This window comes from Ammodytes marinus (genome assembly GCF_949987685.1).
Source record: "Ammodytes marinus genome assembly, chromosome: 8".
Classification (NCBI taxonomy): domain Eukaryota; kingdom Metazoa; phylum Chordata; class Actinopteri; order Uranoscopiformes; family Ammodytidae; genus Ammodytes; species Ammodytes marinus.
Window position 1 is genome coordinate 10,611,399 of NC_137212.1, and position 24,888 is coordinate 10,636,286.

Genomic DNA, 24,888 nt, shown 5'->3' on the forward strand with positions numbered 1-24,888 from the left:
GAGCCTGAGACCAGAAATCCCATGTGTGTGTGTGTGTGTGTGTGTGTGTGTGTGTGTGTGTGTGTGTGTGTGTGTGTGTGTGTGTGTGTGTGTGTATTGTTCATAAAGTAGGTGTCCTGTGTATAAACACTAAACTTTTTCCCTGCACACACGCGGAACGGAAGAGTGTAAATTAATGTTAATTGTGTTCATATTGTTTAACATTGTTTATAGCGTTAATAGTAACAGCCTGAGGAGCTGCCTCGGTATCGGTTTGTCTGGGCCTGAGTACCGGTTGTCCTCCCACTGAAAAATTGTCCTGCCGACGCAAAACGCATAACTGATACCATTTCTCTAACATTTGTGCTCCTTTGTCTATCTTCCATGATTGGCTGAGCGATGCCCCGGGGGTTCTCTCCCTCTGTCTACCAAGCACTCTCCATGCTACTCGATTGACTCCGAGTTCTGTGCGGAATCAGCCGACCTAGGAACGGACGCTCCCCGCCTGCTATTGCCTCACATCAGCACTGATTCACCGTCCATCAGGATAGTACTCTTTCTACTCACATGCTTGTTCAATCTTTAAGTTAATTTTTGCTTCGCTCATTGGTTGTCTGTTTGTCCTCTTTTTTTTATTTAGTATTCTTTCGGACAATTCCACACAATACACAATTTTCTCTTGCAAATATTCATACATCATACTTTGTGTTGTCCGAAGGGAGACGGAAGAAGCCAAAGGCTTATCAGGTCCCGCCCCCATTTTCATCAAATTCGGATTCAGATACACAGATTACTGTTACAAAATAAAAATAAAACAAACAAAAAACATTATTTTTTATATATATATAGCTATAGGGGAAGGTGGGGTGATCCGTGCAACTTTTTACTCAAAGTGATTTTAAAGTGAGGCCTTGACAGTTATGTCTCCAACTCAAATATGTACATATATTTCAGGATGTTGTGCATCCCTGGCAATAAAAACTTTGGATCTGGAATAAACTGTTTAAGAAATATAGCTTTCGGAAAAAAAGTTGTCTTGTCGCACAAATCACCCCACTACGTGGGGTGATTTGTGCGTCATTGTGTCACAATGACAAAGTCACCATCATCATCTTTCTGAGATCTTTCAGTTTTCCCTGGTGGTGACGCGACGGTGTGGATCCGGTCCCCCCTCTGGCAGCATCTGAAGTCCTCCTGCATCCACACTATTCACTCTTTACTTTAGTATTACCATTTAAACATCTGGTCAATGATGGAATTCCTTCGTGATTTTTCTCTACTTATGACATCTATTGCAGGATGTCCGTGCTGGGAGAGGGATCCCTTAAGGTGCCAACACACTGCGCGAATGGGCGGCCGGCGGCGAGCGGTTCACGCGGCGCGGATAGGGCGGCGCGGCCGCCGCAGAAGTTGAAAATATTTAACTTTTTGTCGCCGGCCGCGCCGCGATAGCCAATCAGCGTTGAGCTCCTCCCGACGTCACTCGCTTCGGGACGACTGACAGAGGAAAGTAAGATGGATGAAAAACATAATAGTCACAGTTTGCTCCCATAAGTTCTGTGAATAGCCTCTGTGTCTGTTGCCTGCTGTGTACAGCTATCAGTTTTGCTTTATGAACCAAGTTAGCACCGGTTAGCTTGGGTAAAGCACCATCAGCACAGCAGACTGGTGCTCTCAGCACCGGTTAGCACCAGCGCCAGCATATCCCCAGAGCCCCAGAGTAGGAGAAGGCTACTCTGGTCGGGCGGCGGGCGGCGGACACAATATGACCCAATATGATCACGCGGCGCGGAACCTGCGATTCGCGCGGCCAACCGCCGCGCCGCGGAGTGCAGTGTGTTCGTACCTTTACTCTGTCGACTCTCCCTGAGATTTCTCTTTTTTTTTTAATCCCAGTTAAGGGTTTTTTAATGGGAGTTTTTTCTCAGCCGAGCTAAGGGTGTAAGGGCAGGATGTCATACTGTATGGGCAGACCGTAGGCGCTTGAAGAAGGCCACTGGATTTCGGCTATTTGGATTACTATGCAAACCAGTGACTCTAAGACAGGCTACACATTCCAGCGCCTAGTCTCAATCGCAAAAAAAATTTGCAATCTCTCGATTCGGCTCCCCACACCGACCTTGGAGGTGTTATCTCTTCTCTCTCCGGGATGTTTATGCAGAAAGACTACCCCCACCCTCCCATCACCTACTCTCCCGTGAACTCTATCTGTGGCTGGGCCTCGAGGTCGTCTCCATGGATTCGCTATAACACCTGGCGCCTGAAGACTCCCGTTATGTCTGGACAGAGATAGATACACGGAACACGCATACACACACACGTAGACACATAGCACACATGACCCTGACCAATCAAGCCTTCTTGACTCCGTCCCCCTCTCCCTCCTTCGTTGCAGAACGGTTGCTGCGGGCGGGGCGCCCCTGTCGGCTGCGTATGCCCCCTGGTGCCTGGGCTGTGACACTTACCGTCCCATAAACCCTTAACCCGTTCCTTTAATGTGCAATGTCTACGAGTCTTATTGTTTGCGGTGTTTATCATGTTGCTTATTGTGCTAAGGTGGTTTTTCACTGATCACACACTGCGCTCCCATAAGGAACGTAGTTCGTGATTAGCATTTTTTTTAACCTGTCTTTCCCTGTTGTTCTCCTTTTCCTTCTATGATAAATAGGGGCGAGGGACGACCCTACAGTTACTCTCTCTCCTGTCCACCCATGTTATTGTCACTGTCATTATATGCTTCTTGGCGAGGTGTGAACTGGAAGGCAAATTTCATTGTTCTGTAACGGTGCATTGACCAAATAAACCTGATTCTGATTCTGATTCTGAATGTAAAGCCCACTGAGGGAAATGTCTATTTGTGATATTGGGCTATACAAATAAAACTGATTTGATTTGATTTGATTTGATGAACTTTGTAAAAGTGTGCCAACTATGAGTGTGTTGGTCTCTGATGCCAACGCTCAAGCTCACCCCGATTTCCTTTTTTCACATAGCCATTCAGTTCATCCAACTCAAAACTTTCAAATCCCAGTCACTTCCAGTCACTACCGGTGTTCCCCAGGGTTCTGTCCTGGGCCCCCTCCTGTTCATCATTTATCTACTTCCCCTTGGCCATATTTTCCGTAAATTTTACATTAATTTTCACTGCTATGCAGATGACACCCAGCTCTACATATCCACCAAGCCTACTTCTATCCTTCCTCCCACCTCCCTCTCCGATTGCCTACCAGAAATCAAATCCTGGTTCACCTGCAACTTTCTCAAAATCAACAGCAATAAAACAGAAGTTCTCCTCATCGGCACCAAATCAACCCTGACAAAACCTGACAGCTTTTCCATCACTATCGATAACACCTCAGTCTCCCCGTCCCCTCAGGTTAAGAGTCTGGGTGTCATCCTCGACAGCACACTATCATTCCAAGCACACATCATCACCAGGTCTGCCTATTACCATCTACGCAATATCAACCGCCTCCGCCCATCCGTCACACCCCATAGCACAGCCATCCTTGTTCACACACCCTGGTAACATCACACATCGACTACTGTAACTCCCTCCTCTGTGGTCTCCCCCTCAAGTCCATCCATAAGCTTCAACTGGTCCAGAACTCTGCTGCCCGCGTCATCACCAGAACCCCCTCCATTAATCACATCACTCCTGTCCTTCAGCAGCTTCACTGGCTCCCGGTCAAAACCCGCATCCATTTCAAGATTCTGCTCCTCACCTTCAAGGCCCTCCACAACCTCGCCCCTCCATACATCTGTGAACTCCTGCACACCAACACACGCACTCTCCGGTCCTCCTCTTCCATTCAACTCACTGTACCACCCGCCCGCCTGGTTACCATGGGGTCCAGGGCATTCAGCCGATCCGCCCCCCACCTCTGGAACACCCTCCCACCTGACATCCGTAACTCTGACACTATTTCCACTTTTAAGTCCCATCTAAAAACACATATTTTTAAACTGACATATTCAATCTAATTCACTATCTCCCACCCATTTCACCCCTCTTGTGTAAATTGTTTCAATGTGTCTTGTTCTTGTGTTTTTTATGATTGTTGATTTTTTTTTTTAAACACTGACCTGTAAGGTGACCTTGTGTGCTATGAAAGGCGCCCTCAAATACAATTAATAATTATTATTATTATTATTCACGGAGCCTCTGCTGTGTATAAACACTAGACTTTTTCCCTGCACACACGCGGTACAGACAGGTAGCAGAGGGGGAGTAAATATCAAACTTTAAGTTTGTGTTGACTCTAGTGTCCCCTTTGGACAAAAGCGGTAGTATTTGTATGACACCTGTGACTGCTGTCCTAAAGATCTCTGCTAGTGTGTGCTGGTGGGGCGTGATTTTGTTTTGGAAGCAGGTGAAAGAGAGACCACAGGATGCATTGCAGTGAGGTTATGTATACATTTGCGAGGATCTAAGATTAATATTGTGACTATTGGGAACCTCAAGCTTTTCTGGTCTGCCTGCCTTAAATTGTTTTGTCTGAGTTGGCGGGAATTCACCAGCATTAATAATTACAATATAAAAAGCATGTTCTTTTCTCTAATAGTCTTGGTTGCTGTTACAGGTCATTAATGATCATCCAAGAAAAAAAATTGTGTTCCATAAACATATACAGTAGTACAGTGGTAGACATGAACATATCAATTGAAAATAATGAAACAGTGAAGAGAAGTAACAGTGCAACACAGTTTATATTGCTTTATATTATCTTCATTAAAAGTTAATTACAAACGTATCACATTTGTTGCTGTAACAAAGCACCACTTAACAAATACGTTTGGTTGCACTCGGCCCTGCAGGCTGCGACCATCCAGCCCACCAAATTAAAAATAGGAGAGGGATTATTTGTGGGCCGGTGTGGTTTTAGTGTGGAGATGGAGTGTGTGTGTGTGTGTGTGTGTGTGTGTGTGTGTGTGTGTGTGTGTGTGTGTGTGTGTGTGTGTGTGTGTGTGTGTGTGTGTGTGTGTGTGTGTGTGTGTGTGTGTGTGTGTGTGTGTGTGTTTGCTCCCCCCTGCAGCCAGAGCAGCAGCAGGCAGCACACTTAGCATTAGGCTTTAAATAGCTAACTCAAATAAAGTGAGAGGAGGCCGGGGATCAGAGGCTGAGAGGGACTCTGTGAGGGAGGCATTCCCAAACGGAAGCCGGCCTTTGGATTTCCAAACAGTATTCGGAGCGAGCAATGCCAGGAATGTGATGTCGTCCAGCAGCAGCGGCGGCGGAGGCAGATGCGGCTGTGAAAACCACCAGGTGCTGGGCCGCCTGACAGGAAGTGCAGCAGGAAGTGCAAGCAGAGGTCTAGCTAGGGGACAAAATGGCGGCAGGTGACTCAGCAAAGAGAGAGAGAGAGAGAGAGAGAGAGTCAGAGAGAGAGAGAGAGATGGGGGGTGGGGGGGACACGAGTCAGACTCTCAGGCTTTCTCTGTGTGGATCTTCTTCTATCAAACCCCAAAATCACAAAGTGGCTGTAAAGGGATGACGACTCCCCCTCAGAAAAAAGGGACTGAGGGGGAGTCGTCTGTGAGTCCACTGTTGCTCATGGACTCACCGCTCCTCTGCCTCCTTTTTTTACACACTGTGTTAAATTTCTATTCTTTCTCCTCCTTTTCTACCTTTTGATGGCCTTCTTTGTGTTTAGGCTGTGGGAAAGTTTCCCGTAATGGTGAGGTCATCCTCCACCGACAAGCCCCCCCACCGCCACCACCATCACCTCCATCACCCCCAACCCCCCAGTGCAGAAACACACGTACGCCATCTCCACACAAACCCCCCACTCCGCATGCTGTCCCTCTTTCTCCAGGCCAGGCACGACTGCAGCACTGGGATGTGTCCCCACGTCCCCCTGTCCCACTTCCAGCTTCCTGGGCTCCCTCCACAGAGACCAGGAACCTGAATAAAGCCTCATTCAGAGCTGCTATCTGACGATCTGGCCCTCTAAAACGTCTCCAACCAACACACAGAGGCTGGAGACAGACAGATCAGCAGATCTCTGAGGCACCTACAAGCCTATGAGGCATTCAAACCACCTCCTTCTGTCATGTGCACTACTTTGGATGCCTTTTCTCCCAAACACACACAAGCTTAGACCCACTTTGACATTGCCAAGTTTATTTAAGAAGGGTGGTTCTTCCTGCATGCGTGGACCTGCTCTGTTCATCGGTTATTGGCGTAAAACTGAAAAAGAACTCGAAGGAAGAGAAAGGCTGACAATATTAGCAAGTTCTGTGCATTATGCGCTCAACTCATACACACTTAGATTAGAGTATGCAGTGGGACATTGTGTGGCTGGTTATTGCCACCTATTGGCAAAACTGTTAACTACAACTTTACATTTTAAAGTTTCACTTCACCCCAAATCATCTCCCATCTTCAGTGGTACTTTATCTAGTCATGCAGATATTTTGGGGGATATTTTTCAAGAGTACGTTTTTTTCTTCAAACGACACAACTTATTGTCAACAAAAAGCTAAAATCCAAAAAAGAAAGGATCAACAAGTACAAAAATAAAGCTTACTCATCTGTGCTATATACATCCTTTGATGATAAAAAAACATGTTTTTTCATCACCATGAATACACACACTTTTGTTTGTTCAGATTCAGTCCCACTTTCACTATTCTGCTGCTGTAAATACCCACTAACGCAGCCCATGTGGATTCATCCCCCGCTGAAAATAGTCCCCAGCAAATGCATTATTTCCTCCTGTTTGGGTAAGGATACAGGGAGCAGCGCAATTTTTAAATTATATATATTTTTTATTATATATTAATATCCTCAGGAGGAACCTGAAATTCCTGAAAGAAAACTTGATATCTCAAAACCTGGACAAATCTTCCATTTGAATATGTTGCATACAGGGTTTTGCTCCTTATTTGAATGATGTTATCAATTCCTAAATCATTTCTAATGTGATTTTTATTGCGAACAAGGCTGCATAATGTAAATGAGTAGTCATATCAACTAATTTGGAGATCTTGTTGTGGGTATGGAGGGTTGGATCACCAAAAAAGGGCAAATAAAACCAAAACTACCTGCATGGAGTGATACTGCTGAAAGTATGAGTAAGAAGTTGTGTTTTTCCTTATGTGACTCTGTTGCATCAGTACTTTAATGAGATGTCAGAGAGAGGTCTAACTTATCAATGTTTGTTTACAACTATGCAAACCAAGATCTTGACCACATGGAAGCTATGAATGTACAAAAATATTGATGTGGACTAAAATGTTGAAATGTATCACAGTATTTGATGTGTTATTAGAGAACATCAGAATATTTTTTTAATGGCACATTAACTGTACATAAATCTGCATTGGAGTTACTGTAAAAGAAACATATTGACATCTATATTAGTAAAACAGCATGTGTACAAGCGGGCAGCTAACACAGCATCTTACTGCTACAGCAACAATATATGACATCGATTCTGAGCTACACTGCCTTTAATCCTAATGTACAGTGTGTCTTAATATACAAAAATATATGACAAGTATATTTAGGAAAAAAAACAAGACTTTTGCACATCTGTAAAAAGGGATAAATACTATAAACACAACACAATAATCCATCTTCAGTACAAGGCAACCACGTCACTGGCTTTGTCGCATGACAGTAGTTTTTTTTTAAGTTTCAAAAATAAGCTTGTGGTTTGCACAAAAGTGACGTTGAAACATAATTTCACATAATTTTACCTTAATGGAAAGGTGTTAGAATTACAGTCAAACTTAAAAATATATGTTCATGTGCAAAACATCTATTGTCGTCCAGGTTTAATCGGATAGTGAAAGGGTTATGTTTTTAGGCTGTGATGCCAAAGTAATGTGGTTCACATAGAGTACGTTTGAAGATAAGAGTCAGAAGTGATTATGATTTTTCATACAAAAGAGTCTCTGATTTTATACAAATTTTACAAACACTCCACTCCAGTATTCCCCCGCCCCCTGAAGATGAGTCGAACTTTATACATGACAGTCTTAGCTCCCTCTGGTGGTGAAATCCTGCAGTGCAGACAGTACAAAATACACAAGTTTATTCTGCAGGATGGACCAACAGGACCAGATGCTGGAGTGTGTGGGTTTCATAGCTGGTGGCTCTGGAGCTTTTTCCATGCTAATATTTAAACTATGCCGGCATTCAAAGTTGATTCCCAGTCCAGGTTCTTCACTCTGCAAAGAGTCTATCTCTCTCTCTTTACTTCTTATGTGACCCGATCATGACTTTTGAGACAAAGTTGACAATAGCACTCGCGGGCTGCTCGGGGTCGTGTTCGGCAAACAGGTGGCAAATATTTTCAGTGTCACTCTGAGATTTTCTGGCCACAAATCCAAAGACCCTGGGAGAAAAGAGACGGACAGGAATATTTCATTACTAGGTGCAATTATTACTTCCAACTTCAAAATCATATTTAAATAATATGTAGGAGGTATGAGGGTCACTGATGTTATGTGCAATACTAATGCATTAATCTGCAATATGACTTGTCACCATCACCGACTATCTATTCTTTCTATAAGGCAATGCTTGTTTGCATTTGCTTTAAACTTTGTATTTTTTTCCGACACTCCTTACATTTTAGATTTCACTTATTTTGTATTCTTTGTTTTTGCCTCTGATTTAGGAGCAACATGGCAAAACAACTTCCTTTGTGAAGAATAAAGCTCTGTTTTATCTTATCTTATCTTACAGTATATTGATACAAGAGCAGGGAGACTTTGGAGCTTAACCGTCTGTTTAATATATATTATATATACTATGCATATAGTATATATAATATAAGTATTTAAATTAGAAAAAAACAAAAACCTAAATGTAAATGCGTAATGTAAATCGTAGCAGAGTGATGCAGAGAGAGGAACAAACTGTGATGGAGACTTACTTTGCAGTTGAACCACTGCCTCTTGTCCATCTGTTTGGGACAACAGAATAACGTTATCACATGATCTAATCGAAGGTAATAAGTTCATAGCAGGAATAGAACTTATTAAATTGACATAATATTTCCACTTAAGTGTTATGTTTGATACAATATGCATTCTGGCTCCTTGCTAGACTTTGTAAGGTATTTTGAAACTCCTGGGAAAATGTTTAAATCTAATATCTGATAATCTACGCTCTCATTTATTTCCATGATGATACTTATCTCCCTATTAATCTGACTCTTCCAAAGAATGCCATTTATTCCTTAACTATTTGCTCAAATTATTAATTTACTGTGTAAATAACAACCTTCCTCTATGTGGTTGCCAAATTAAATTCAGCTTTTATTCAAATAACATACTGAGAGGATGGTCCAGCCTCTGTGGAGACTTTTATCGATGCTAGCCTATTTCTAGTGATTTCTACCAGAATATAATAATGTATAACTACTATAACTTTACAGTTAGTGCATGTAAATGAAGTCTGTGTTCCTCACTTTCTGCCTTGTGGGTCCAGAGAACAGAAGATGACAGTGTTGACAGCGTAGTGTCTCCGGAAGAACAATCTGCAGGAAGCAACAGAGAGTCAGTGTGAACATCTGCATCCATGTACAGCTGGATAGCTCAGTAGGTAACACCACTGAGTTATGGTATGGGAAACCAAGGTCCAATTTCCAGTGATGGGTCCTAAGGCAAGACCCTTAATGCTAACGGCCTACCCCCAATTGTAAGTGGTTTTGAATGAGCGTCTGCTAAATAACATGTAATGTAATGTAGACCTATATGAACACCCATTTCCTGTGGTTTTCGGTGAGCGTAACCATTACTAGGTGCAATTAGTACTTCCAACTTCAATATCACCGACTATCTATTCTTTCTACTGTAGAAGACAATGCTTCTTTGCATTTGCTTTACACTTTGTATGTTTTCCCCCAACACTTCTTACATTTTAGATTTCGCTTTTTTTGCATTCTTTGTTTTGTTTTTCTGTGATTATTTTTGATAGCATCTGCTAAATATCATGTAATGTAATGTAGACCCATATGAACACCCACTTCCTCTGGTTGTCGGTGAGCGTGATCCCCTGCGCAGACACTTTGAAGTGGACAACGGTGGAGGCCGGCGGTGGGTCCTTGGCCAGCGTCAGCGTTGTGGCCTTCTGGACCGCCTGATGTCCCGTCAGAGACTCCAGATCCACAGAGCCCAAGTACCACACGTTACACGCTGCACAGTTAGTGACACAGTTAGACTTTTCTTTTTCGTTAAATCAAAGTTTCAACTGATTTGTGTAGATGTGTGTCTGAGGTGTCCGTGGCGTACCTGCTCCCTGTTTGAGGAGCTCGGCCGCTGAGTTTGTGGCCGTCTGTGCGGAGGAAGAGTCGTTCAGCTCCTCCACTGGGTCTGCGAGTAAAATCACACAAAGAAAAACAGTTTGCTGACCAAGAAACACATTGCAACTATGCACAATTCAGTAGCATGCATACAATGCTTTCTTACTAGGCATGCCCGCACACACTAGCGCGCACACACTATCACATACATATACGATTACATACAAGAAATTGTATTTGATCACATTCAACTATTATCACGATTAGAATTAAATCCTCAAGAAGTAAACAGAGATAAAAAAGAAAAACCTTTGGTGGTCATTTTGAAGACTTCCGATTAAGTCTGAGTCAAAACGCCAAAATTATAATAAATACAAAATACAAAACAAAGGTTTGATCAGATGAAAGAAACAACACTTTCATTTGCTTAGAACAATTTTGTGGTCCCTACATAGAACCAGTACTTGCCTAAACCTAACGTTAACCACTGACCCAAAACTCACCACAAACACACACACACACACACACACACACACACACACACACACACACACACACACACACACACACACACACACACACACACACGGTACCTCTGTCAGGCAGGATGAGTTTACAGGGCAGAGCCAGAGGGGTGATGGAGTGCTGACACACCAAAGCTGTGAGGCTTCCTAACAGGAAAAAAACAACATCCATATTGAAAATGTTACGTTTCGACCAACTGTCCATTAGCAGAGGTGTGAAGAATAATGAAGCCAGCTGCACCTCATAAAAATGACCAGTAGAGGGGGACAAAGGAAACACACTATAATCCTGGGATAAGGAACTAATCATTTTTACGCTCCAATGTTTATCAGTATGGCTTCATTATACAGGCCTTAGCAAACTCCTGATTAAACTAGTAAGTAAGACAGTAGAAAATACTGCTACTTAGATTATTAAAATAACAACTATTTGACTTGTTAGTTGCCACTTTGGCATTTTGAAACTTCAGGAAGCTTAGAATGAATGAGTTACTTTTAAAATAAAATATTAGAGAAAACCAGCACTTAATGTGGTACGAAGATACTCAGTGAAGCTTGACTATTCTTACCAAAGTACGGCTCGTTGGGGCAGCCCTTGAGACGAACTCCTTTCTGCGTGCACTCTATCAGAAAATGTCTGACCAGCTCGTTGGAAAGGTCGCCTAATGCGGAGAAAGGGAGGAAACGTCAGCGTATTTCAGTGTATGCATATGTTGTTATTGACTAAAAAGTGCAACTTTCTGGAAATTCAAACATGGAGAATGATTTAACATCAGTGGGCTTGATCAAATGATCAGATGGCAAAATGTTCTGTTTCACTTATTGATGCACAATTTGTAGGTGGGAGTTTTTGGTTCTTTAACAATGATGGATGGGTATTGAAGTGGTGCTAGAAGTATCTATCTATCTATCTATCTATCTATCTATCTATCTATCTATCTATCTATCTATCTATCTATCTATCTATCTATCTATCTATCTATCTATCTATCTATCTATCTATATATATATATATATATATATATATATATATATATATATATATATATATATATATATATATACTGTATATATCCATCTATCAAATCCTAAATATACTCATCCCAACACTTTTGACAATTCAACAAAAGTTATATTAGTTGTATAAAAATTAGATGCATGTTTGTATAAATGCAGCACTAAAAGTAATGCATACTTTATCCAAATAGAAGCCAGTCACAATAAAATGTAATGATTGCACCTCGTTGGCCTACCTTTCTTACTCTGTTGTACGACAGACGGCGGGGGCGTGGCCACCTTCATGGCCAATCCGTACGCCCCACGAAATGAGTGAGAGTCTCTGACGATGAACGAGCCCGGCTCTCTGTCCTTCAGCACTGTGATGGCTGTTGAGCAGGTCGACAGAGGAGGGAAACACAGAAAGGCTAAAGTTAGAATCATGGTGTTCATGCTGTATAAGGAGCAAACCTTTGCACAAGGGCGTATTATCTGCTTTGACGAGGCCGTTAAGGCTCTCCTGTCCAAGACCAATATTTACCTTGGTCTCTGGAAATATTGGGCTTGTACCAGAACTTGGACGTGTCCTGAACAAACTTCACAGTGTCCTGCTTACTGCCAAAGTCTGCGAGACACAGATTAGATCTACATTAGGCTTTGGCCCAAATAGGACAAGGCAGCAGACAATCAAAATTGCATCAGACAGACTTTTACTTAAATCATTTTTAAGTTAAAGAAATAAAAAGATTATTTAAAGTGAGAATTGTGAGAAAAAAAACCCAATACGCAATATTCTGATTAAGACTGAGATGGTCTCCGGTATTGGTAAATGGGCTTTCAATTCTTTTTTTGTCTGACTATTTTCAATGTCAAGACGGAGCTTGGAATTTAGCCAACGTTGTTTTTTTTCTTTCTAGTAGAGACAAACAGAGGAACCTGATGTAAGGGACAGTGTACCTGGTGACGTGGCCCCACTGAGTCCTCTCAGGGGGTCATTGGGGGTCATTGGGGATGAGTATGGGATGCTGAGACTGCTGCCACTGTGCGGGCTGGAGAAGCCGCTTAGCGAGGGGGAACAGGAGCCCGGCTCTGCTCTCCTCTTCTCAGGCAGCAGTGGAGGCAGGCCCAGGTTCAGAGCGCCCAGGCCCTCCACCGCCTCCAGCAGCCCGTGCTCCAGGCCGCCGTTCCCTAGCAGCAACGAGGACAGGTCTGTGCTGTCCGACTGCCTGTGGACCAAGCCAGCACTCCCGCCCAGGCCTCTCAGAGGAGAGCTGTGGGCGTTGGGTGCGCTGAGGGAGAGCGGAGGGGAGGGCTGGGGCGGGTACGGGGAGTTCAGGGAGCTGGAAGTCCGCTCGTGCCACACAGGAGGAGGCGTGGAGCTGCATAATAAGAAAGACAGTGGACAGGTTTGAAAACCAGCATTTATGCAAATACACTTAAAGGTGCTGTAAGCGGAATGGTTCTTTTAGCTAACTTCCTGTCAGTTACTGCAGTTAGCAGTCCCCTCGCTCGTCCCTACGTCACCACATTAATGCACTGCGGTCTTCAAGCAGCCAGTTATCTAGCATCATCTCAGATCCATAAGTGTGATAAAAACCATCAAAACAGACATAGGGAAGGATTTTTACCTGCTCCGCCATTGTAGGCGCATAAACATTCACCCATCTGTCGCTCTGGTGTGCACCAGCAGTGAGACCATGAGTGAGACGGGTGTCGGTTTGTAGCGTTCTCTCTTGTGATTGGATATTAATTTTGGGATCCCCCGAAAAGTTTATTAGCCGATTACATGCAGAGCAGCTGACTGAGAGATCGGCTTTATGAAACGTGCACATTATGAAAGTGATCACTGTATGAATAAAGATTTAATACTTATATTAACATAAGTAAACCGCTTACTTCACCTTTAAAACAATGCATCTTGTTCGTCCAATGAAATTGTCATGTCCATGTCAAATACAATCTACAACACAATTACAGGTGCGAATAAAGACTGATGCTAGTATGTTCAAATATCAAAACAAGCTGAATTAAAAACTCTGAAAATGGATGAACATCTGTTAGCATGATGAAAAAGAAGAAAGGAGAGCAGGAGCTTTTTCAAGTAATTAAGTTAAAGGTGGAGTCAGTGATTGTGACTTGTGAAAATAATTTTCCTTAGTGAATCTCTTCAGCGCACACAGTACTGATATGTGGCGGATTGTGAGGAGATTTTTCCTGATTTTGACAAAAAGTGGTTTTGACAACAAGCATTCTCCAGAATCGCTGATCCCACCTTTTAAGATGTTCCAAATGATTCCTGTTTTGTGCCGTGAAGCTGTTTCCCTTTGTGCTGCACAGCATTTTAAGCAGATTACCTGCAGACATTCAACCCTGCCAGGGGCATGAGTCCAGGGCCCTAAAGTCAAGGGGGCTCTTGGCCTTAAGGAGTTTATTGAGTGAGTAGAAACATGTCGAAAGGAATACAGTTTACTTGGGAACAGACCTACCTTTAAATAAAAAGAATAAACGTAATGTGATTCATTAAATGTTTGTGTGGGGTATTTTGTCTAGGCCAATCAAATCACTTGCTGTCAGCTGTGACTTCAACAAGCACAAACGTATCCCTAGAGGTGGGTCCACAAAGGTAAACTTGAAAATAGAAGGTAGAGGTGGAATCAGACCGAATTGCAATTGACAGAGTGAACTCTTGTTCCTCTGCTTTCCCCTCTAATTTGGACCAAAGTCTCTGTCAGTCTGCTGTAATTAAAGATTAACTCTGCCTCCATCAGAGCTACTGATAAAACATTTCTTAACATGTTGCTTAGGCCTCCATTTGATGCAACACATCCACCTCCAATGAAAAATCCCAACTCAAATAAACTGCTATTTTACTGATGAATTCATCTTATAAATACATAGTTCACTATCGTCTATAAACTGTGTGTGTGTGAGTACCTGTCTGTGTGTGGGAGGGCGCTGTCCGATGACACAGAGCACATGGAGCCAAAGATCCCGGGAGTCACCGACACGTCCGACCTGAACAGCTCTCCCTCTGTGGAGCCGCCGGTGTGGTTCATACTGTCCATGAAGCTACGGGAATCTGACCAAACAAAAGACAAGAAAAAATATGGTCAATCCTCTATTCATCACATAGTTTTCCAATACAATCAAGTACAGCATTATGTACAGTAAGAGTTCAACTATTGCTCCAGTAACTAAAATAGCCGCCTACTTTCTACTACTAACTGGCATACTGCAAAATGGAATCCTTTACACTGGACTTTCATACAGTTTCAACACTTCTTTTTAGTTTAGAGAAAGTCCATCTTATTTTGGAATAAGATGGACTTTCCTTTCCCCAATGTAGTAATGAGTCATCTCACTGGCATCAGAGATATTCCCTGTTACAGTGATTTAGTCAGATGTTTTATAAAAATGTCCTCCTGTTTCTAGTCTGTTGCACTGACTTTTACTTGTATGTTTACAGGTGTGGTATTAGGACTTTTACTCTAAGTAAATGAGGTGAATACTTCCTCCAGCGCTGGTGTGGTGTTGGAGGGAGGGCTCTCCAAACACCCCGACATGACATCCTGACATTCTTCCAACACAGCGTGTCATTCAGCAAACACGAGGGCAGGCCTCCTCAGGCCACAGACGGCCCTGTGAAGTACGATGAGTCACCATGTAAAGAGGCCATGCTTATAAAGACCTCCTTGTTTTCAGACCCCCCCCCCCTCCTCTCTTCCGCTCCTTCACTCCACTCCAGCAGCAGGAGATGGAGGAATGTGTCTGTGATCATATTGGACAGACTGCATCATCTCCACTGGATTATATAATCACTCATGTGCTATGTTATGATGAATTTGAGGAATGTGTGATGCACCAGCAACAAAACACAGACCGGTTAACAACTGCAACTGTTTTTTTTTTTGTGTTACGTGAACTTTACATGAGTAATTCCATATATTATTTACTTCTACTCATCCACATTTCAAAGGAGAAGACTTTTCTTATTTCACGTCTATTCTACATTTTACTACATTCATCAAAAACCTGAGAGTTTTATTAAGACAGATCAATATTAAACATCACTATTTGCCTCAAGTGTATTTTCAATCTACAGGAATCTGTTGTAAAATCACTTGTTCATTTGCTAATTAAGAGTCAACATATAAAACCTATGCTCATAAAGGTATCCTTATACTGTAGATTACATTTCCAACCTACAGTACAAAGTGATTAAAATTAGCTCCACCTCGACCTATTTCGACTTTAAAAATGCTGTTTAAATGTTAAAACTTAATATATGCCTCTAAGATGATGTAGCACATTGAATTGAGGACAATCAACAGTACTTAACAATTATTTTTTTCTTTTTGGTATTAAGTGATTTTTATTGATAAGGGTGAATGCTCATTCCTCATTGTAATAAAAAAACTAGAGCTAATTAGCATTTCACTGATAATCCACACGGGACTCAAGATCCCTAGACACAGACTGACTGTTGATGAATTCATGATCCTTTAATTAATTGCTAATTTGCTAAGTAATTTAGACCACTTCAATGCAATTCAATTTACGGTAATATGGCAGGCCCCTTTAATTCACTCATTGACTTTCGCTTGTAGTGTTTACATTTTCGTCTCTCTTTTTACAACTTTCATCTAAGTGAAAGATCTAAAAACTCTCTCCCCCCCCAGCGTTTTTGGCTTAAACAAGATTTTGTCTAACCCCCACTGCTGAATGTTTCCCACACACATTCCTACAGTGCAGACATTATGTATCCTGTATCACATGTCCATCAGAGAACAGTTACTAACAGCTGCTGCTGATAGTAAGTCAGCTCATCAAGTGTATAGGAGTGCACAATGTAGAAAAAAATAACTAAGTATATACACTGCAGATTTGGAGGTACTAAGACATTGGCAAAACGTTCACCTCTGGGTTAAGAGTTCATTATAAGTGCCTCAAATCTCAGACAGTTGCAAGCATGATTCATATCAACGGTGTTACGTCCACACTTCCCAGCTTGGTGCCATGTGATCACACACTCAGCTTGAACTCTTAAAGGTCAAGAGCACCGAGCAGGTTATGTTGTGGCTTTAAACCTCTCGTGACTGACTCACAGAAAAAGGAGAACATCCATATTTAAAGTAGTTGTTGTTGCCGCTGCTCGAAAGACAAACACAAACTGGAATGCAGCAGCAGCAAGAGGAGGAAGATGCCTCAAGCATTCCCACAGTCCTCGTCAGCCTTTTTCTCTCTCGGGAGAAGCAGCCGGGGCTCGGTCTCCCTTGGTTCCCACGGCAGAAGATTTCTCCTCACTGTGGTTTGTCACATCTGCTGCTCCAAGGCTCATCCTCAGCTCCTCCACTTAATTACAGAACAGGCCAAACTGTGGCAACGCCGTCTGACCTCTACCCGACCTCCGACCTCCACCTCTCAACCAGACTCTGCTCTGTGAGGCTCCACCAGTCCTTATTACACTCCCACACACACCTTTCAGCCCCCTGTATCCACGCTGCACAGTGTCCATAGCTACTCACAGTCCTCTGGACATGTCTTAATGAGATAACCTGGAGAGAGGCTGACAGTCTGTGCCCAGTGGGGGAAAAAAAGATGATAACAATACATTTCCTTAATCTCTAAACTCAAAATAAAAAGGGAATCAACTATTGAATATTTCCTAAATTTGCCACTGAATATTCTAGAGACCTTCCCTTTCTAAATAAAAGATCTCTTTCCACAATTTCGAAAAACTGTTAATGTGAAAGTAGTATGGTTGGATATAGAACATTTAAACATTACATATCTTTTAATAAAAAGTATATTTTTAAGAATTGTGACTGACATTCAAGTTAAGCATCAGCACTGAATTCAAGTTAGTGTTCCTTCTTTCTTTTCCTGATTACTTTTGATTTAACTTACACCAGCTGCAAATAACCATATTTGTTGTGTGAAAGAATTGTATTCCTTTAAAAACATACAAAAACTTGAAAACCCTTTTTTTTCATTATTTTCTGAACAGGAAACTCAGTGTATTTCCCCTTAGGTTTATTCAACAGTGTTTTTCTGTCCATTGTTTTCTCCTCACATGTGCACTTTCCCAGTGAGCACAAAGCCTCTTCAGTCTGGGTCGAACCGTGCAAAACCAATTCCAGATGGCACAGACTCACATGGGCACAACTGCCAACCTCCACTAGCCAATAGAAACTCAGAAACAACTCTATAACACACATACACTCACAGACACAGACATAGACAAACACACACACACACACACACACACACACACACACACACACACTTCCCTGATTACACATAGTGACGATTATATGGCTCAGGCTGAAAATGTGTGCATACCTTCATGCCTACTATACAGATAATCCCATTTATCAATAACACCACTGAGTGTATCTGTAGCGATCTCAGATATCACTGGCTGTTGCATAAGTAGGACGGTAATAAAGGCGAGGCGGAGAGAAAAAAAAGAAGAAATGCATAAAGATGAATAGCATACAGCTGCCACACATCAGTGTGGTTAAAGAGCTCCTGTGTTGTGTTGTGACAAAGAAACATTTCTCCTTTGTTCCCCCACTCACGCATCCAAACATTTACTCTCTAAGCAGTGTCACAGTGGACAGAAGGGAGAGCCGACACTCACATGCATAAACACAGGGATGCATACAGAGTTATGCAGGACAACAGTGGGTTTGCAAACTCCCTGTTGCTGACCACAGGAATGTGCGAGCACTTTGTACACACACACACACACACACACACACACACACACACAGTGAGGCTAACAGGTCTTTGGCATGTTCCAGCTGTTAACAGCGATCACAGGCTGCAGCTTCTCAAGGGAGATGAACGGAAAGGCAACACAATGAGAAGGAAGACACCTGTTGTGATCCTGAGGCCCACTCTATGTCCATGTTATTGATCAGACTTAAATTTGGAGCTTAAGCGTTAAATTAAGCTCTTATCTTCATGTTGAATTTAAAGAATCAGCTAAACTGTAAGAGGCAGGTCATACTCAATCTCATATATCAACTCTGATGACCTGCTAACTTAAGAGGAACCTTCATGAGTCCAGACAAGATGAAGTCACCAATGTTGCTCTACAACTGTATTCAATCAAATCTGTATGTTTCAATATAAACTTAATGTCAGAAATGTGAATTTAAATATTGGTCATTTCCAGTATTGGAGATACAAGTTTGGGAACCGAAAACCTCCAGAACAACTGTAGGAAAATGTGCAACAATATTTTCTCAGGCATAGCAGTGAGGACGATGCTTAAAGCTTTAACTTAAGTTCACGTTTTTGTGTGTTTCTATGTTTTTTGTGTGTTTCTTGCATATTTAAGGTGTGTGTGAAATCCAGAGCAGAGTAAGGATTTGCAGCTTGCACGCAGAAGGGAAATTGTCTAAACAGGTCAAACTGAGGCTAACAAAAAGCTGTGCTTCATATCATAAACCTTGCTGGATTTTTGATTACAAAAAGAATGGCATAAATTTCTCAAATAAATATCTGATCAAACACCTTAAAAACACATAGTTCAACAGTGGTAAAAAAAATCTAGGAAGAATTGAGGAGGTGCAGCTCTCAGAATGTGATCAGCTGTCTCCCGTCCTACTTCAGTAAAAATCAATCATGTTCAGACCCTGCTGTGTCTAGCCGTCTCCTCCTCCTATTCAAAGCCTGTGAGTGTGCGAGCTAAACATTTCCCTGTAGAACAAACTGGTAGGCGTTGCTCTGTAAATCAGATTCCACTGCTCTTTCTCTGGGTTGTTTTGGACTGACAACTTTATCGACTCAGCGAGGTGGCCAAGTTACGATCCCAGCTGAGGAGGGAGTGAAGAATAACAGCACTACAAACAAAGTGGAATGGTGAAGGTTCACAGGGTGAAGGGTAACGGTAAACACAGGTTTAAAGAAAAGGTCATGGGAGAGAATGCTGTTATCTCCGAGGTGTTTATTGGTGCCTGAAGTATTCACGACTTAATGACTTTTTAAAACCGAGCCGCTACTGGTTTCAGACTGTTTGACTGTCGAACAATATCTGGATCGGTCTGTGGAGTTATGATAGTTTTCTCAGCTCAGTCTTACTCATATTCAAAATGAATATCAATGTTTTCCATGTATTCATTAAGTCTGAATAGCAGAAATGTCCCAGATATCTGATCATGTTTTGAAGCTGAAAGTCTTTGTCTGGACCCATCTGGGGAAGTGATCATGGATCATAAGTAGTTCTCCTGGTGGGTCCTTACATGTCGGTGGTCATCGCATGCCACTGTGTGGCAAGAAGCTCTTCCTGACTTGTTGTTATGGAAAGATCTTTACACAAGAGGCTGGTCTGCACTTTCTACGTATCATAATCGTGTCCTCAAAGTATAGTTTTGAGTCCATGGTTATTTAATGACCCATATGGGCGACCATCAAATTATACACACTTTAATTCAAACTGGCGATACTCCAGAATAGTTTCTGTGCAACATTGAAATCTGTAGGGTGATATATCAATGTCATCCTGTCAATTTTCAACAAGGAATACGATGAAATTACGTCTGCAAACTGAAGGGATAAAGAGATCCGCAAGCTTTTGGAGGTTAAGGCAAACGTGGAAATCATCGCACAAGTCCAGGCGCCACCCCTGTCCCAAATCAGTCGGACTACTTGTGAAAAGGTATATCCACACATCCTCAAGGTCAGATTCTCTGGATATTTTCTGGCATTCTATGAAAGGGGGTCAGACCTACAACAGACACAGAATCCTCATGTATTGCAGTAAGAACAGTGCACAAGCACTGAAGTTGTCACAATGCTAGCTTGATTCCAGTCATCTGGATCAACACCCACATCCTTTAATGTATTCAGAAATGTGAAAACTTGTGGTGTGCTCACTCACGGCTATCTTAGCCATTTAGAGAACCAGTTGACCAATCAGAGCTTCGTAGGTGGCATCTAGAATGTAAGCATAATTTCCTGCATGGTTGGCTAGCTAATGAACATAACAGCATTCATAAGAAATAGCAGCATGCATGCTCAATATAAAAGAGCTGCACCAGTTGTTGTAAGTCATAACTCTTCAATAGACATTTCTGTAATCCTCATGAATCCTGAAGCATTGAGCCTTCTGTTTAAACTGAAATTGACACTATCAATTTCCTTAACTCTGAGAAGCAGATCCTCCTCAATTAAAGGCTCTGGAGATCTAATGATAACTGATCGAACTTACTGCATATGAAATGCTGAGACAAAGCTTTCAAAGATAGAAATCAAAAAAATCCATTAACAGAAAGCCAAGCTCAATGAACGCAATCATTCAGAAACATTTAAAGTATGATAGAATTGGAGAAAGAATTGTGTGTTGTTGTTGTTGTTGTTGTTGTTGTTGTTGTTGTTGTTGTTGTTGTGATAACCTTCCTTAGTTGCAAAGTTGTACACCCCCAGTAGTGGACTTCTTGATATGTTTACTCTTTTCTAACTAAATGTTTCTGCTTTTCTGCAGCTCTTTGTGTGAACACATCACATGCATGTCTGCATATAGATTCCTGCATTTTCACATGTCTTCCCATGTTTTTGTACACTGTAGTGTAGATCAGACACCATTACGTCAGTACATAGGACCATTGATGTTCTGGTACATCTCACACAGTCTGGGATTGTCTACTTGACAAGGAACAAAATCGCTTTTTTCCTTCTTTCCACCACGGTCTCTGCGTCTGAACTGGCCTTTTGTCCACGCTGTTGTCAACATTTTCCATTCTTGTGGCTTTCATTTTCAGCCTCTTTGCCATTTATTCCCTGTAAAGTCTTGTAGAAGTCAAATGTTTCTCAGACAGCAGACATCCAATGTGCAATGTCTCTGAACAGCGCTCGTCAATAACTTTCAACTTTCTAGGAAATCTATTTTCATATCCATGGACTCAAATGTGCTAACTCTTGTCTTGAAGCTCTTGTCTGTCTAAATATTGCTCTGGTGTCGGGGCCACGTATGCTACGTAACTGATTAATTCACATGCTGGTAATTATTTGGATTTATCGAAAACTGTGTCAGACATCTCTGGGAGCAATACGAAACCGCGACGCAAACACAGATCTTCAAAGAAGTTTTCCGGTTAAGCTCAGGTCAGTAGTGCAGAAAAAGAGGGGGGAAAACGGCCTGCCTCGGTTAACCACCAATACATCAGCCTTCCATGACTTCACTATGGAGGCCAAAATAGCCGTTTACGGAATGAGATCATGAACGCAACAGCAGTGGAACAAACGCTCTCATTGCCCCACCGTGAGTGAGATGTCAGAGGGGGCTGCAGATACTGCTGTGCAGACCATTACATCAACCACAACAAATCAAAAAAAAAAGAAGTTTGAATTGATAAAATGAGAAAGGTGAGGTTTGGATAAGGGATGAGGCGTGTGATTGAAAAAGAGAAAAATTGCAGCTGATACAGAAAAATTCCACAAGCTGTCTGCAAAATACCAGCGGCCCGGAGGAGAGAGGGGAGGTGTTTCTGTGCATGCGTGCCCTCCTTAAAATTCCCAAGAGGGACAGAGGCAGAGATAACGCTGGTGGTAGCGCTAAACAAGCTGAAAACGGATAGAAAGAACAGCTCAATCCCACACACATACACATTTGTTAAAGCTTTCAGACACTTGTGTGCATGCACATATAGCCTACAGTACATACCGAGAGATGCAGTCATGATGTGAAGTGTCCCGTTATTTTCCCTGTTCTAACACCAAACTTCTTCACTTTCCTGCTCCAGAGTCTCTATATGTTTCCGGTGTGTTCTGCCCTCCTAGCGTAAATGAAAACTCTCCTTATTACCAGAAAGATCTCCTCCTCTCTGAGTCTGAGTCCGTCTCACTGGAGCTGGGGGCTGGATCCTTTCGCCGCCATGCCCAATTCCTTTCGTCCCCCAGATGGAAAAATAATCTCCCCGTTTGTTCTTGGCTTCTTGTTGTGACACCGCTCCACTTCTGGGTTTGTATGGAGGGGAGGGACGAGAGGTAGAGAATGTCTCCCCCCTCCTCCTTGACTCTCCCCGCCATGCGTGTCTACATACCCCTCTCTCCCCTCCCCTCCTCTTCCTCTCTCGCTGACCACTGAGCATTGTTCCTGCCCGGGCCGCTGCGAGCACTTTCCCCCAATCAGAAGGGATTCCAGTGAGGTCAGAGGTCTTCTGTGTGCCTTTTATGGACTGGAGAGAGGAGGGGGTGGGGGTGGGGGGGCTTGATCTGGGGGATTTCTATGGCCTCTCTGTCAGGGCATGTGTGTCCACTCCCACCATCTGCTCGCACCACAAACACAACGGACAAAGACACACACACACACCGACCGTGTCTCCTGCTATGTGTCTAATCTTAGCACATCATAAACGACACCATAACACTCTTGATTGAATTGTGTTTGACTTCAGTGTCTTGATGGAAACATGTGCTGCGTGCCTCATCCTAACCTCCGTGTCACAGGAAGTGAGCCGGAATGGACATCGGCTCTGTCCATCTGTGACGCTCCTTTATCAATTCGAAGAACCGAGTGCTCGTACTATATGAAACTCTAACCACAAAAAACTTTAACAGCATCAGAAAAGTTAATGATTTACAATCTGTTGTTGTTTCGTGTCAAAGCTCGATTAAAGGAATTATTTTTTTCGTATTCAAATTTTGCTAAAACTCATTGATTAGCACCTTGTATTGCTACATGTTTGTTTGATGTGTAAAACAAAGGCACATACAAGTCATTTTTTTACTTTTGAACAGGATTTCTATTGCAAAATTTAAAGCCAGCTCACGTTCCATATTAGTGGGTGCACAATCCAGCACTTGGTGAATTCTGCTTCACATTGATAGGTAGATCAGAAAGTGACGTTGCTAAGAACGCTTGCCCGTCACAAAACAAGTTGTAACTTTTTTTTTAAACTTGCTGCTTAAAAACTAAAACATCATAACGATCTTGAGGCCTCGTGTTCATGGTCTATGTTCACACTAAATTCAAGATCAAGCAAGGTGTCTTCACGCTGGTCTTCTACAACTGGCTGCGACTTAATATTTAGCATTTACAAACATTACAAAACATTACACCACACGGATTCATCCGCCCGCTGAAAATAGTCCCCAACAACTGCACCATTTCCTCCAAATTTGAGTTACGTTTGGTAAAAACTACAATGTCCAGCTGTTCTGGGAAATGATTGTATTATATATACAATCATTTTTTTATAAAAATAATATATATGTTTATATACAGTATGTACATTTTTATAAACCTTCTCAGAGACACTGCTCAGGATCAACAATGGCACTTCAAACTTCTATCATCTCTTCCTTTCATTATTAACAAGCCCAATCATCTAAAGAATAATGAAAACTTTCCCCATGGTGTTTCCGCCTCCCTCCCCTGTGCACTTTCTACTGACCTTTGACCCCTGAGGTTCAGACAGTCAAGTGTTTGTCTGAAAGCACCATCTGCCTTTGCTAAACGGCAGCTCAGGACAACACGTTCTGCATTCCTTAGGCTCAGAGTTTCGGTATAAATCACTGTTTATTTTAATGTGGCCACAAGTAAACATAGGAAATATCATTACATAACATTGCATGTGCCGTCACGAGGAAATGAAGAAGAAAAAACAGCACAGGAAGGACAGAGACAGTGGTAGAGTTCATCTTTGGGTTGATGAAAGGCAGTGACTTTGGAAAGGCTGAACTTAAGGATATGAAGCATGTCATTAATCTGTGGCCACTTGTATAATATTAGGTACAGTAGAATTTCTCAGTTTTTGTTCCCTTGTCACCAAATATACCGAATCCCAAACAATAAAAGTACTCCAAGCTATGAACAGGGTGGCTTCTAAAAAAATTTCATGTTTGTCACCCAACAGCCTCAAGTGACATATTTGTATTTACTTAAATGATCTCTGTAAGGGCAAATTAGTCTTTGTTTTTTTTTGCTGGTCACAAGCCGTCAAAAAACTGGACTATATTTAGTTGAAACGTGAAGTTAGGACCTGCTTTATATTAAAATATAAGTGTGAGAAATTCCCCTCTGTTTCCAGTCTCACACACAACACATTGCATCATATCATTCGGCTCCTTCAACGCACAGCAAGAGAGGAGAAAATAAGCGCATATTCCTATGTCATGCT

The 24,888-nt window shown here is 42.2% G+C and overlaps 1 protein-coding gene across 1 annotated transcript in view; it reads right to left on the reverse strand.

Annotated features, from left to right (window-relative positions):
• Nucleotides 1-6,933: 6,933 nt before the first annotated feature.
• The window catches only part of tns3.2 (tensin 3, tandem duplicate 2), a gene marked incomplete at its 5' end in the record, with an annotated part of 37,430 nt that continues 19,475 nt past the window's right edge, over nucleotides 6,934-24,888 (reverse strand). Inside the window, 11 exons of the mRNA XM_080033139.1 lie at nucleotides 6,934-8,324; nucleotides 8,868-8,897; nucleotides 9,405-9,473; nucleotides 9,963-10,131; nucleotides 10,228-10,308; nucleotides 10,832-10,909; nucleotides 11,332-11,424; nucleotides 12,016-12,147; nucleotides 12,300-12,383; nucleotides 12,716-13,137; nucleotides 14,693-14,837. Of these exons, the coding sequence (XP_079889265.1) occupies nucleotides 8,183-8,324; nucleotides 8,868-8,897; nucleotides 9,405-9,473; nucleotides 9,963-10,131; nucleotides 10,228-10,308; nucleotides 10,832-10,909; nucleotides 11,332-11,424; nucleotides 12,016-12,147; nucleotides 12,300-12,383; nucleotides 12,716-13,137; nucleotides 14,693-14,837 (1,445 nt within the window). The 3' untranslated portion in view covers nucleotides 6,934-8,182. The remainder of the gene's footprint in view (nucleotides 8,325-8,867; nucleotides 8,898-9,404; nucleotides 9,474-9,962; nucleotides 10,132-10,227; nucleotides 10,309-10,831; nucleotides 10,910-11,331; nucleotides 11,425-12,015; nucleotides 12,148-12,299; nucleotides 12,384-12,715; nucleotides 13,138-14,692; nucleotides 14,838-24,888) is intronic.